Genomic DNA, 15,633 nt, shown 5'->3' on the forward strand with positions numbered 1-15,633 from the left:
AATTTATATGGATAAAGAAAGGTAATCATAAATAAATGTGCTTTATTCCAGATGAATATATATATTTATTTTTGTGATGCTGCATGAAAAAAGAAGCATAAAACAAGTGGCAAGCATGCAAACTTTCAAGATAAAGCAGCTCACAAAGAACACCATTGGTTCAAAGAGAGTCGTAATCAGGGAGAACAGTAGGAACTGATATGAGCACAAGTTCTAAACTTCCAAATTTTGTAACACTTGCCTGATAGGAGAAAGCACTTTAGAATTTGTGCTCATCCCAGGAGGGTGGTGGTGACAGTGTCTAAGAGTTTGAAAAAAGTGAATTGTTCACTCGTGCATACTGAAGAAGCTAACAATACTTATGTTGTGACAAAATTTAACCTCTCTTTGGTTTTGCCTATCACAGGTTCAAGATATTTATAGGTTCTTGCCTTCTTATGATTTTCTAAAAACAAAACAGCCAGTCTGTGAAATTTAAATTGCAAACAGCCGTCAATAACTCATTATAGGACTAGCACAGCATTAGTTACAATACACCAAAATGCAAACAGTTATCATCTGTGCATAATACAACTGAATGTCATCACAACCTCAAATAAACTTTGGAATAAAAACATTGTACACGATTAAATGACCATTAAAATCAAGCAAATTCTTAAAATTTACATTTCAATTTTAACAATAGTACGAGTACAGATCAATCATGAATGTATAAAAACATCGAAACATCCCTGAAACACTTAAAACTATCATAGTGCATTAATTAAAAAGAATAACTGCTGCCCAGCTAATCCACTTTTGCAGAAATCAAGATAGATAACCTCCCGTCAGGGAAATAAATGTACAGACTATATAGACCTTAAAAGACAAGACTTTAGTCTTCCATCAACCTTTCACAACTCAATACAGTCACCTCCGTTTAAGATATGTTTTGAGAAAATCAAAGATCTGATGAAAGACTGTGCATGCAGTCAAACAGATTTGCATCCATAGACAAAGCCATGCCTGTGTGTATGGCCTATATGCTGCACGAGCTATGAATGCAAGTGGTTCATGATGTCCGGGGCATTTCTTTTTTAAAACAATAACACTGGGAAGGCAAGTATTTGTCCAGAAGGCACAGTATTAAAATACAATTCCTGGAACACATGGTCATCATAATTATTAAAATGGTATGAGCAAATTGTATGAAAATTCAGCAAAGATTGTTAAAATGACCCCATGGTCTTTTCATATTATTGCTCAGAAAATTTCAAAGCAGGATAATGACTTGCCTATAATGATGGTCATAAGATTACATCTGCAAATATCACAGCTGAATAACAGTGGTGGGGAGGAATCTCTGACTAATACAAACATCCTTCTATTCTGATGACAATCAGAAAAACAAACTTAACAAAACACAAAAACATATGCTGTTCTCTTAGCTGCAAAAAGGCAATTTCTTTCGATAAACATGCATGCATCTGCCTGCAAAGAGGAAACGTTGCATGCAGGATTGCACACATTCACTCTCTGTTCACACATTATCTCTTATGGTTCATACACTGTCAATACCATCACAACTACAAAATCAGAGTTTGGAGTCAGGAGGAACTCTGTTCAAAAGTGCCTGCATATCTACTAAGCTCTGTTTTATGGCAGCAGACAGTTTTTCTGAGTTCGTTTCAGAGCAGACATGATAAGATGTCACGGAAAAAAATATTTTTGTGTCCTGTGGATTGTAACAGAGCCCATATCCATCCGGAACTGCTGGACCAAACAGCATGACCATATTATGTTTTGCTCCAACCTGTAAACAAAATGATGTTATGAACAAAAGATGGCAAATTGTTTAAACTGCACAAGGGAAATTTGTAGAATAAGTCACTGTAGTAAATACAGCAGAACCTCTCTATCAAGACTCGCTAAAATCCACCATAATCAGATCTTGACTGGGAGGGGTCTTAATAGGGAAATCAACCAATCTTTCATTCTATGAACCATGACTAACTATAAATACAAGTAAATTTATTTTAATATTGAAAATAAAGTTCTTAAAACCATATTCTGGATGGTGAAAATAGTGAATATATATTCCTTCTCAAATAAACCATTTCAATATGAGAATGAATTTGCATAATGTGCTCGACACCACCTATATTGTTAAACTCTGTTGAAAACTTATTGGAAAACTAACTCTCCCGGTAAAACCAATCAATCAATATAGGTGTACCACTGTAGACAAAGAGGCTCTCTTAAAATGCACAATTTGTATTTTTTAAACAGGGAAAAAGTCGCAAGAGAGCACAAACGGTGAGTCACAACGATCTTCTATTTATAAACACTTGACTTCTGCCAAAAAATCATAATGAAGCACAATTAACTTATGTGCAACAGGCAAAGAAAGATACAAAAAATAACAAACACTCTTAAAATATACTTTTATTTTATGTGATTTTATCAGAAAGTCATGGTACAGAGTAAATGGTCAACCATTTAAAAAAATGTTATTTAAATGTTATTAAAAAAAAATTTAATTTATAAAATTGAACTTAAGCAAAAAAGTCATAATAAAGTACAAACTGTTGGTTTAAGTTCAGCTAGTAAGGAACTCGTAATAGAAAGGACATTTATATAGCAAGAAACGATAAGAAAAAGTTTGAGATTGTATTTGGCTTTGGGTACTGATGATCTAACCACTTGGCTGCCTGCTCCCTCATTCTTATGATCCTGTAATTGCTACCTACCATGCACCCGCATATACACAGGAGTGCGTGCACACACACATGCACATCCTTTATGCATGTAATATCCCATAATACACAAAAACGTATTTTTAACATAAAAATCAAAACCAACCTGGCTTGTGGAAAGCTTGTAATAGGTGCTCTCTTTGAAGGACGTGTCCAGGTACAATTCTGGTACATCATATCCATTTTCCAATGCTGCCAGTTTCAGACCTAATAAATGTCTGTCCACTCCCTGACCTTTGACAGCCTAGATTAAAAAAAAAAAAAATACATAAAATTCTACCTGATTCAGACACTACTACAGTCATTCCCTTCTTCAAAGCACAAATGATGCCCTTCGGCTTTGCCTCCATTGCATCAAGAGCCTTGATATGAGGTGGGTTTTTTAAAAAAAATAAGAATCTCTTCCAGTTTCTACAGCTGTTCCTCGAAAAGAAGTAATGACGGTAGCAGTGAGAAAGAAAGTGTAAAACTGTTGATAAACAGAAGTCATATATTTGACAACTTTCTCCGAAACACAAGGAAACATGTTCAAACTTTATATACCTCATCTGTGTACTTTCGGTGTGCCTTCACAGCTTCCTTCAGTAAAGCAACTTTCACTTTGTCGGGCAGAGATGCATTCTGCATTCCCTGAGTAAACTCTAGGGATTCAACTGAGCATGATCGAATGGTTTCTGTTCGACCAAGCTGGAACTGGCGCAGGGATGCTGTTTCGTAAGTGGCACAGGGTCTGTTGTGCATCCTACAAACAGAGATGGTTAAGATGTCACACAGCAGAAGATGAAAAAAGTAATTTGTTTTTTAAATTCTTTAAAGCCATCTCATCACACTAAGGAAACAGATGTAAGCACTCAAAATGCAATGTTTGGACTGTGAGTCATTATTCGTCAACATTTGTGCATCTGACAATACAATAAGTTAACCTAAAAACATTCAAATCATCTTTTTTTTTCACTACAAAACACTTTGTAACCTGTAGTATGCCAGCTGCAGGGCAAGTTGAATGAAAGCATCAGGACTCAGGCGGCAGCCCTTGATGAAATTTTTACCAAAACTCTCAAACTTGGATATTGTGACTTGCACATCCTTCACCAGCCTGTAACGTTAAAAGGTCATCTTTTAGTGCACTGTTCCAGCTAAACCCTTATACCAACAGAATTTATCTCCATATTAACAAACAAGAGAGTCAGAGAAAAAGAACAGATACAGAAATACTGTATTTGTTCAAAGAAAAAAATATTATCTGCTCTTTACAAAAGCACAAAAAAGGCTGTTTAACCTGTGGCACATGCTGTGGCATTCATCATTATCAGCTTTGTTGTGCAAGTTTGCCACTTCTGATGTTGACTGTGGATGTTTCAGGATGTAATGGGTGTTTCCCTGCTTCTGGTGAGTTTTATTCATGTAGTCCTTTACTATCTGGAATTTGTCATCTTCAGTGGAAATGCTTGCTATGTTGACTACTGTGCTTTGATCTGTTTGCATCAAATCAAAACTTTTGCAATTATTGTGCATTTGTGTCTCTGTTTATGTGTGTAGGTGTGGTGTCTTTATGCATGCAAAAAGTGATTGTGTTTGCATATCTAACAGGTCACCGTATGATGTTCTTCTTCATTTCTAATATTCATGCATCTGTGTGCATATATGTACAGCATTTTGAACATGAATGAAATAGTGCTACATAAATATGCTACATTATCATTATTATAATCATTATCATTATTGTTTGATGGAAAACACATGCTTCTGTAACCAATTCAGTTGTTTCCAGCTCTGGGAAAGGGGAAGGGATCTGGTTCCTACAACTGAATATAACACAAAATTCTGGTTCTACAGAAGACAGTTCCAAAAACTAACTTTTGTAAAATATAAATAGAACCAACACCAAATACAATAATAGAAATGGCAAAAGAATATCAACATCAAAGTCTTCTTCCTTATTATAGAAATGATAAACTTCGCAATCTGCAAATTCTTAGAAAAGTATAATATAAAAGCTGACAAATGACACAAAGGCATAAGCACTGAAGCATATACTCACGATTCCATTTCTTTTGCTGCCAGTTCAATGGCACCAGAAACTTTAGATGGGATATTAAAGGTCAGCTTCTGGGAAGGTTTTGGTTCAGCTGCTGGAAGTCCTGATTCCACATTCTTTCCTCTTAAAAAAGAATGCGTTATAAAATTATTTATAAATGGAGGTAAATAGAATAAATAGAATTATTAACATGTTTGCTAGCTCATTTTTTTATGCAACGGGCTGTAAATGCACAGCTTATTCTATTTTTATAGGTTATAAATGCAAAAGGACACACACACACATGCACGCGCACAGACCAATCCTCCCATACCAATCCCTCCCATCAAGTATTAAGCGTTTTTAACCAATTATTCCAACTTCAATACTTTACTTTCACTTTGTCATTAAAGACTGAGTACTTACACAAAGTCCAGAACATGGTCCAAAAGAGCAGCTACTGGTGGACCTTCAGCTGAAGTGTGTTCATAGTTTAGTCCACATGCTCCATCAGCACCTACAATAAACTAGTTAGCAAAAGTAATGGGTTAAAGCCTTGCAAAATCTTTAAAGAATAAGAACCTGGAAAGTGTAACATATTCATTTCAAGTTACTGCCCGTTATGCCGGTCGGCACGTAGGGCTGCGACAAATATTCATTTCAAGCACTACACCAAACAGGAACAGTAATCAGATGTAACAGATTAACCACTATGAGAAGCAATAAACTTGCATCATGATATTTTTTCTTACATTTGAGGTATTAGACTCAGATCCAGAACTTACCTGTAAAGTCTTGTCAAACCAGCGGTTGCCTGAATTCAAATCTTCACCATCTCCATGCAGCATTTCTCTGGCAATGGATGATTGAATATTTTTCCCTTTTGGGATAGGTTTGTCCAGACAAAGCACGAATATGCTTCGGTGTATTTGCTTCAGAGAAACTTTACTGGTTTTATCTGTGCGGCAAACAGGAAAGTGGTCCTTTCAGTAACTGCAGTTGTAAAGTATCACTAATTCCAACAATAAGATTTCCACTGAAATAACAGGTATTAGAGCTATTTGTTTGTAAAGAGAGCAATATTAAAAGAGTATAAGTGGATGCATGTTTTATTTTTTAAAAGGAAACAATGAGTGGAAATTAAGGTAGAATCACTAAATCTGAACTATTCCTATTTGTAGATTTCATTTAAGCTAGCCACTTACTAACGGAGACAGCAATATGTCATTTGCTTGAGACAAATTATGAAGTCCAACTTGAATCAAACACAAAACTCTCCTCAAACATCCTAACATGTTAATACGTTTGCGATGAACTGGTTCTTTTTAAGTAGTTTGCCATGAAAGTGTTATTTATGACTTGCTCAAAGCAAGTCAACAACCACATAAAATAAAATACCATTTCAATGGTACAAATATGCTTCCAGCACTGGGATCTGACTTCCTCATACAGCAACTATAGTTAAGTCATCTCACTAAGACACCGGAATGCATTAGCTACTATGCAGCTATACTCAAGATGTCTCATGTTTGGATTGTTGGCAAGTGATGTTCTGCTAAAAGCTGAGCTATCTCTGGCACTGGTGACCAACTCAGACATACCTTTGATCATCTCATGATAGATGCTGCCCCAGGTGTCACGGTCCAGAGAGGTCAGAAGACCCACAGGTGTGGCAGGATACTGGGACTGACTGACAATGTCTTTTAACTGCTTATATAACTGTGACACATTCAGTGGCTTTCCCTTGAGTCCATACACATCCATGGAAAAAATCTACAAAAGCATAGCAGTTTCCCACCAATTTTCAGTGCTCAAGATTCTTCAGTAAAGAACAGGTAGAAAAATAAATAAAAAATACATTCTGCCAAAATGCATCATGCTACTGTCTTGAGTTGACTGTTTGGCAAAGTATCTCTTTGCAGACTGTGTGAAAATGTGACCTGGTAGTGTAGTGAGCCTTTTGTTCTTTTACTAACCTGTTGTATGTTATGCAAGTGACATTATTATTACATGTTACATCCACCAATGATATTAATATTTATAGTTATTTTACAGTAAAAGAAATTAGAAGTATTTTAAAAATAGTAAACATGTTGTTTTTCTTATTTTCATTTTAGTTTATTAAAGCATAAAGCTATCAAATTTAAAAGCAGCCTGCTACAATAATTTTTTTGTTAATAATATGACAAAATCGAATCAAATGTTTTATTGCTTAGGCCATCGGACCCTAACAGGAGGATGTCATCATAATGACTTTGTACATTTCTAATGCATTACATAAAGATATGTTGCAACATGTGTAATATATAGAGCATACAATGAATTTGGAACCTGGGTGTATTATATTGTATTGTATTAGAGCACATCTATATGGGTAATAGTATGACGAATTTAGGAGTCTTTCTTGATCAAATCTACTCTTCCTACTCACATGGTTGTTGTGAATAACACAGATGTGCTTTGGAGGATCAGGATTTGTTGACAAGAAGATCTCATGAGAATCTTTTTTGATGCCCGGTATACGGCAGGCTGACATTATCTGGTAATATTGCATCATACATAGAGGTTTGCCTCCCAGCATTTCGACTGGCAAAGTTTGTCTGTAAAAACATTAAAAACTATTAAAAGCATTATCCTTGTGAATGGTTACAACTTCTACTGCATATAATTTATACTCATCATTCATATTTCCAAAAATTATTACCATGCAAAATCAGGAGAAAAAAACTGTTCCTATTTCCAGCAATATAGCAATAATAGAATTTGTAAAGCACATTTCTCTATATGGGTGTGAGCTAAATGCACTGTACATGAACAACTACAAACAGCTGACAATCAATCATACAAGAAGCATAAGTTTTCTAGCCACTTGACTGAGTTTTCTTGCTGGCTGTGGGAAATGGTTGATTTGGCATTTATATTCATTGATTTCATGCCATTTCAGAATAATTAATTGCAGTTAAGGAAGAATATCATATGATTTATTGAGGATATATGTGTGATAACTTGTTGCTTTGTATAACTGTTATAATTTGTGTTGACCAATGAGTTAGGAGGGCTAGCATGATTTAAGCAACACGCTAGACCCCTGTCAGTAAACTGACGAGCAGCCCATGGGCAGATCTTTGTCTTTTGTGTGAAAGAATGCGCGTGGACGTGTTGTGTGTGTTGCTCTTGTGAGAGCTGCATCCATGACAGAAGGTTGGCCCAAAAGACAGTGAATAGGATGAACATATTTTGCATTTCAAAGATTTAAGTAATGTGCTTGCACAAAATAACCATTATGCAGCAACTTATCAAGCAAGTAAAATGGCAAAAGCTCTATTTAAATATTAGATCAGGTGGCATTTTCATGCATAGTGTTACACATAATCCCCAGCAATATTTCACTGACATTAATTTATAATGTATAATCTATATATTTAATTATAATAATTTATAATATATAAATTTATAATATAAACAATATTTTTCTGCCTCGATTAATGGTATTACCAACATAAAATTGACCCATTAACCACTTAAAAACTACTTACTCATCAACCATGATTTTATAGTCCAGAACACCAGCAACTATCTTTGCAGCAAACCTGAAATCATATTGTATACAGCAAATATTATTTACCACACTAATCTGGGGAATAAGATGAAGGAATATTATGACAAAAAGATAGTTTCTGAAAAATGCTATCAAGCACTAAAGTAAAAAATAATGTAGAACTGTGGTGGCATGTTTATATTCAACTGTGTTTTTTTTTCTTCTAAATATTACAGGGCCAAAAAATATTGGTGTTTGCAAAACCAGCCAAGCAGACACTTGACTGGAACCTTCAGGGGAAGAGGAGAGTTGGAAAACCAAAGCAGACTTGGAAAAGAACAGCAGAGAGAGAGGCAAAGGACATCAGAATCCCATGGGCCCAACTGAGGGGTGCTTCCCAAAACTGGTTCCACTGGCAAGGTGTTGTTGCGGCCCTATGCTCCTCAAGGAGTAACAAGGAATAAACTAAAGTTAACTAAACTGCCACAAACCTGACTTGAGAAGGCCTTATAATAGCCAAACAGATAACATTATTTCTACAGACCTCAGCTGTTCATCTTTTCCTCTGTAAGCCTGTTGAGGGAAGGTAACGGCTGGATTGAAGTTAACCACTAATGGGACACGGTAATCCAGATAAGCCACATTCCTCCACCATTCTGAAAGCTGGAAAGAAATAGCACAACTAATAGATACATGAAATTCAAGCATGACATTTTTATCTAAAAACATGAATATTTAAATCGAGGTTTGTGCAGAAAAGAAGTGATATGTTATCAAAAGTTATTTTTCACTTAAAGGATCCCTATATACTTTTACAACAGCATTTTACTGCTACAGTAAGACTAAATTTTGTGCAAAGAAATGGGTGGAAGAAATTAAATAAACTGAACAACTGCCTGTTCATTACCCAGTTGGTTTCGTTTGCTGCTTTCTTTTCAAGAAAGGCCTGAAGTTCAGGTCCGGGTGACTTCAGAAATTTCTGGACAATCTAGTGAAAGACATGACAACATAAGCAAATTTCCAGCCATCTGTTATCCAGTAGCCCACTCTCTCTCACAAACACACAATGTTTATGTGCCTGTACATATGCAATTTGCAATGCACACTTATTCTGCTGTATTATTATTATCCCCCTTGAAAAGAGTTGAAGGCTTTTTCAATTAAAAATTCACTCTCTCTTCACCAGCTGATGAATATCAAATCCAAAAGTATACTTGGTAACTTAAGTAAATTTATCGAAGCTGTATTATTAGTGTTTAAGTAATCTTTATATATGTATATATATGGTTTTAGTATTATGTTTTCTGCCATATTGTCACTACCCATAGTGACATTATTGTGATAAAATTGTCATTGTGTAATTGTTATATAACATAATGGCTAAAAATGCCTCAAGGGCATATAAAAACAAATAAAATGTTTCCAAATGTTTCCTCACACACATGGACTTGAACACAGAGGTACAACCACTCACTTGCTTAAAAAAAAAAAAAATTCAATTCTAGTTTCAACTACAGCATTTACAATCCCTTGCTTTCAGCTTACATTCAAGTTTTCCTGTTGTTTGATTTTAAAAAAGACACATGCTTTCTCTTTTGTTGACAGAAGCAAAACAAATTAATGATGCCATCTAAGTACTTTGTGGACAAACCTTTTGTGTAGTCTTGAACTCTTCATCTGTGACTAGAGGTCGAACAGAGCGCAGGTATTTATCCAGTGTCTGTTGGAGAGGGGGAACTGGCAGGCGAGGAAGAGAATATTGTACTGAGAACATACGCCCTCGAGGTACCACCTTGATGTTATCCAACATCTTTACCGACTTGCCCAGTCTCCCGAGCTGAAATTTTTTTTAACATTTTGTGTGAGAGATTGAGAGATTATGGGTAAGGAAATAGGTGGCAGATAAAGAGATTTCTTTAAAAAATAAAAGAACACTTGCCATCTTTACTGTTCTCTAATTCCTTCTTGTGTCTTCTACGTTTATATTTTATTACTTATTGACATAGTTGTTCCTCCTTCCACCTTCAAATTCTGTCCATGTTTCCTACTTGTCTTAAGAGCTGAGAGCATGTTCTTTCATGTGATTATGCACTATATATAAATCAGATGTTTATCATTATTAAAAGAAATTTTGTTTATGAATGTTGAACCTTCTTAAGTCACCATATTGAATAGATGTGATTTCTTTTTAAATGTATGTGTTCAACCATGATATTTAAGTTGTTCTCTGATTGTGATTATATTAAGAAGCAGTAATGAAATAAATCTTTGGGTTTAAAAAAATGTTAACATTTTGAATTAAACTTGTAAACCCTTTTTATATGCCCTTACATATGAACAAGAAGCAATTAGAGACAACAGAGTAGATTTCAAAAGAAACTGCATGAAGGCAACATGAAAGGGAACTCTGTAAAACAAATCTGAGAGTAATAGTCATGATTATTTTTCAAAGATGTATTCTCTGACTCAAAGGAAATTATAAACTTAATTTAAAAAAAAAAAAAAAAAAGGCACACCAAAAGGTGCAATGCACTGGCACATATGATCCACCCATCTTCCTAACTCCTTGTGTAACAAACATATGAGCAATGGCTTTCTAATATCAATAATATAACTTGTTACGATTTGTCAATAATTTAGATGGCAAACAAACAGCAAACATAACAAACCTACAAAAGCCCTCATAATTTTGCTTGTCTTTGAAGATAATTGTCTACAATGTAGAAAAAAGGAAATAAAAATATCTGCACAGTAAGAATATTGCAGTAAACAGGTCTAATGAAACAACAAAATCTGCAAGACTTCTAAAGAAGCATACCAAGCTGAAACAGTTATAAACCCAACAGCTAGACACATATACTCTAATGATACTGTAGTAGCTAAGCCTGACCTATATACCCATTCAGTTATCATGCACCTTTACAGTACACATTAACATTGACCTATTAATGCTCCACGACTGGGACTGTACCACTCCTGCTTTTTTTTAAAATTCAGCTCCAGATTATGCTTCTCCATGCTTTTCTGGTCAGCTGCAGTGAGGGTTTACATTATGATTCACCTGGGCTCTGATTATCAGACTATGTACAGCTCTCTCTCTTCTCAAAAAAGAACATATGACACAACGCAAACAACATATGTATAACAAAGATCTCGGAATAAGCCAAAAGTAATTAATGCTGCAGAATGAGACAGACTGCTTTGCATTTGCAAATACCAGACAAGGCCTACAAAGTGACACAAGGGTGACCTATGGAGCAGATAAGAGTTGTCATGACTGCTGAAACTTCATAGTAATTAGGTAACACTCAAAGAGCGAGAGAGAGTATTGTAAGAAATTTCTACTCTTTATCACCTCTTACAGCCTTAAAAATCATAGATCCAAATGAGCACATGGCAAATAGCAGAGAATTTAATGAGATGATTAAAGTGAATGCAGTAAAGATGAAGACACATGGAGATCACAGGAATAATAAGTGATTCAAAAATGGGTTCATTAGAATGGGACAAGAAGAACATGCTATTTCGAAAAAAAATACAGAAAGAAAAGAATATTTAATCAAATTATTAAACGAAGGGGGAATCAAGTTAAGGTATGGATTTAACTCTGGGTTATAGGATGAATCCCCTGTGGGATCCCGGGGTATGTTTGCTTAATGAGCATTGTAAGAACAGGGTCCCTTCCATCAAACCAGGCATGTCGTAAGAGGCGACTAAGGTGGACACATCACCTAGAGGTAAATTAGGTTGTGGTAGGGCTAACAACCCTACCGTGTAAAAAATGGATGTTACAGAAACCAATACCAGAATATTTGCTATGGATGGCAAAGGTAATGAAACACGCCAGGTGACTGGACTTATGACGGACAACAGCCAAACCCGAGAGGGAGCTGGCGCCCCAACAGTGAATTCACTCAAGGCAAAGCAAAAGTTGAGGGTGGGGTGCTGGAACATCCAGACCTTGTACCAGACTGGCAGGATGCTCCAACTAGTCAAGGAAATTGACAACTAAAATTTGGACATCCTGGGAGTCAGTGAGGTCAGATGGACCGGCACGGGAAAGAGGAGACTAGCGTCAGGACATACCATCTTGTTCTCAGGAAGATCAGACGCTCAGCACTCTGAACGAGTAGCACTACTCAACAAGAAAACTGAAAAGGCACTGCTGGAATGGACGCCTTATGGACCCATGCTTTTGAGAGCAAGATTCCATTCCAAGTACACCAAGATGACAATGCTAGCTTGTTATGCACCAACAGAAGACTCCAAGGCAGAAGACAAGGATGCTTTTTACGATCAGCTCCAGGCAGCCTCGGAAAGCATTCGAGCCCACGATATGTTGCTCATGGAAGATGTCAGAGCTTACAGAGGAGCAGACGTTGCCAGTGACCACACTCTTGTGATAGCCGTAACTTCTCTGAAGCTACTTCGATTGCGAGGAAAACAAGCACGTCGGCAGAGAGTGGATTTCGGCAAACTGAAAAATCCAGCCACTGAAAGGGCCTTTGCTATGGAAGTAAAGAACAGGTTCCAGGCACTAGGAGACCAACAAGAGATTACTTTAGACGACTTCAATCGAGTCTTACACGAAACAGGAGAGAAAATACTGGGCTTCCAAGGAAAAGAAAGATCAGTGGATCAAAGAAGAGACATGGAAGAAGATAGATGAGAGAAAGTCAGCCAAACAAAAAAATCAACAGCACTAGATCTGAACGCCTGAAGGAACAACACAGACAAAGATATACAAAACTAAACAAAGAGGTAAAGAGGATGACAAAAACCGACAAAAGAGATTACATAGAGAAACTGGCAGATGAAGCTGAAAAAGCAGCAAGGAAAAATGACCTGAAGACACTGTACAAGATAAACAAACAGCTAAACAACAGGTTTAAGAACAGTAATGTGCCAGTGAAAGACATGAAAGGTAATGTTGTCGAGGGAAAGGCAGGAAAACTACAGCGCTGGAGGGAGCATTCTGAGTCAGTTCTGAACAGACCAGACCCCCCTCAGCTTGCAGACATCCAGCCAGCAGTTATAGACCTTGACATCTGCACAGACCCACCAAGCCTGGAAGAAGTGACAGCAGCAATTAAGACAATGAAGAGTAGCAAAGCACCAGGGGCAGAGATGTTGAAAGCAGATGTGAATGTGACAGCTCCCATGCTGACTGAAATCTTCAGGCAAGTTTGGGAATCAGGGCAGGTCCCTGTTGCGTGGAAGACAGGGCTCATCTTCAAATTACCCAAGAAAGGAGATCTTGGAGACTGCAATAATTGGAGGGGCATAACACTTCTTTCCCTCACCAGCAAGGTCTTCAAGAAGACTGTTTTGTCAAGACTGATGGCATCTCTTGAGAAAGACCTCCGACCACAGCAAGCAGGATCTTGCCCTGAATGATCCTGCTCTGAACACATCTTCATTCTGTGACAGATTCTGGAGCAGAGCAATGATTGGAACACACCGCTGTACATCAATTTCATTGACCTGGAGAAGGCTTTTGGCAGCATTCACTGAGAGTCCTTATGGAAGATCCTGAGGCATTACGGAGTCCCTGCAAAACTTGTTCAGGTCGTTGCAATGCTGTACAGCGATTTCAAATCCTAGGTTGTCTGTGACACAGAGCTCATAGACCCCTTCAACTCAGTACTGGGATGAAGCAGGGCTGCATCTTCAAGTCAAATGTGATCAGCACCCTTCCTGGAAGATGACCAAAACCATCAGTAACAGACTTGACGTCTTCCAAAACAGTTGCCTCAGGCGCATACTCAACATCTTTTGGCCAAATACCATCACCAACGAAGAACTCCACCGAAGAACTGAAACCGAGTCCATCACCACGCAGGTTCAACAAAGGCTTTGGCGATGGATTGGACATGTGCTCCATCAGCAGACAGCAGACCTTTCCAGAGTGTCCCTACGATGGACTCCAGACGGCCGAAGAAAACGAGGCCGCCCAAAGGAAACTTGGAGAAGAACAGTGGAAAAGGAGATGAAAGGAAAGGGCTGGACATGGGGTCATCTACAGCGGGTTTCAGCCGATCTACATCAGTGGTGGACTCTGGTTGAGGCTTTATGTGCAACCTGATGCACGAAGAGGATTAGATATAGGATGAATAGAAGACTTGGTTTTTACACATTTTGTAATGGCAATAAATGAGGTTGGAGTAAATGATAGAAAATAAAATAATTAATGACACAAACTGAAAATAAGTAGGGGGGAACATCTACAAACATATTAAAGCAAGTAGAAATGAAATGGTAAGATCAATTGCTAAAGTAGAGCAGAGATATGCATGTGCTTTCAATTACTGTTTTATAAATACCAAACTACTCTGACCAACTTCAGCAATAGTATCAGCTTTCATTCTCTCTCTCTCACTAGCTCTCTCTTTTTTATGGGTCAGGGTAAATTTACAATTTTAAGTTGAATACAGTCATCTACTTGTATTAAAAGGCATAGACATAAAACAAATGGTAAGTACAACTACTTACAAGATGCAGGTCTCCAATCAATGTCAAACCTGATATAACTTAAATGTATTTTTACAGTTGCAAAAAGCTTTCAAATGTAACTGTTTGCTTTGTTTTCCCGATCCTACCCTGCAAATATATCCTGCAGTGATGCACCTTGATCCTAGTCTAATACACTTTGATGTTTCTTAATGACGTCACATCCCTGGGCGAAGTCCACACTTAACCTAAGAAAAAAAAAAACAACCCCAAAATAAAAAAAAATCTGCGCTTCTTATAAGGAGACACTGGACCTACCTACCATAAGAAGGCCAAGGATTACGAACCAACATTGGGGCCAAGCTGCGATAATGACTATGTACAGCTGTGGGTTTAGGACACAAAGGCGTTAACGTCTTGCCGAAACCTCCTACCAGCCCATTACTTCACAGCACCATCCATGATAACAAAGATCGTAAACACGCAAGAATATATCGCACTGTATCTCTGATGATAGAGATCACCATTTGGTGGAATTTAGCTTCTAAATAAAGCGAATACACAGACTTGCTATCGTGAATGTTTCGCTTCCGCTTCTTGTTTCTTTGCAATTAATGCATTTCTCTTCTTTCTATAATATAGATCTCTGAAGTTGATCATTATGATGTGCCGACACTGCGACATATCGACGCAGCATGAAGGTACACGTTTCACACTCAGCAAGCACGCTACCCAACAAATAAAACACAGCAAATCAAAACAAAACCCTACCAGGCGCAACTGCCGTGTACAAAACATTGTAATTGTCAGCGTGGTCACGATACCACCATCAGCAACAAACACCAAGCTCGAAGTTCAAGCTTGTTTTGGTTTTAAGACGCATGCGCTTTGCA

At 37.2% G+C, this 15,633-nt stretch overlaps 1 protein-coding gene across 2 annotated transcripts; it reads right to left on the reverse strand.

Moving 5' to 3' along the window:
• Nucleotides 1-25: 25 nt before the first annotated feature.
• Nucleotides 26-15,625, reverse strand: LOC112575207 (carnitine O-acetyltransferase-like). 2 transcript variants are annotated; one of them, XM_025256893.1, is made up of 14 exons: nt 15,512-15,625; nt 9,942-10,127; nt 9,198-9,278; nt 8,835-8,953; nt 8,289-8,342; nt 7,184-7,352; nt 6,354-6,525; nt 5,538-5,710; nt 5,179-5,279; nt 4,777-4,896; nt 3,709-3,831; nt 3,279-3,477; nt 2,842-2,979; nt 26-1,792 (listed from the first exon to the last, which is right to left on the reverse strand). In XM_025256893.1, exons 1-14 carry the CDS (start codon nt 15,536-15,538, stop codon nt 1,574-1,576), a joined length of 1,881 nt encoding a protein of 626 aa, XP_025112678.1. In that variant the 5' UTR covers nt 15,539-15,625; the 3' UTR covers nt 26-1,573. The 2 variants fall into 2 exon arrangements, with proteins under 2 accessions (XP_025112678.1, XP_025112679.1); XM_025256894.1 differs by lacking the exon at nt 15,512-15,625 and adding an exon at nt 14,783-14,938.
• Between the last annotated feature and the right edge of the window lie 8 nt (nt 15,626-15,633).

The sequence above is a fragment of the Pomacea canaliculata genome, linkage group LG11 (assembly GCF_003073045.1).
Source record: "Pomacea canaliculata isolate SZHN2017 linkage group LG11, ASM307304v1, whole genome shotgun sequence".
Lineage (NCBI taxonomy): Eukaryota > Metazoa > Mollusca > Gastropoda > Architaenioglossa > Ampullariidae > Pomacea > Pomacea canaliculata.

What these genes read in the sequence shown, in the direction of transcription:
- LOC112575207 (XM_025256893.1), bottom strand. Translation starts at nt 15,538, where the DNA reads ATGTTTTGTACACGGCAGTTGCGCCTG. An exon ending in GTACACGGCAGTTGCGCCTG is followed by an intron (nt 10,128 to 15,511) that starts GTAGGGTTTTGT and finishes AAAAAATTTCAG; the next exon opens with CTCGGGAGACTGGGCAAGTC. An exon ending in AGTTCAAGACTACACAAAAG is followed by an intron (nt 9,279 to 9,941) that starts GTTTGTCCACAA and finishes GTCTTTCACTAG; the next exon opens with ATTGTCCAGAAATTTCTGAA.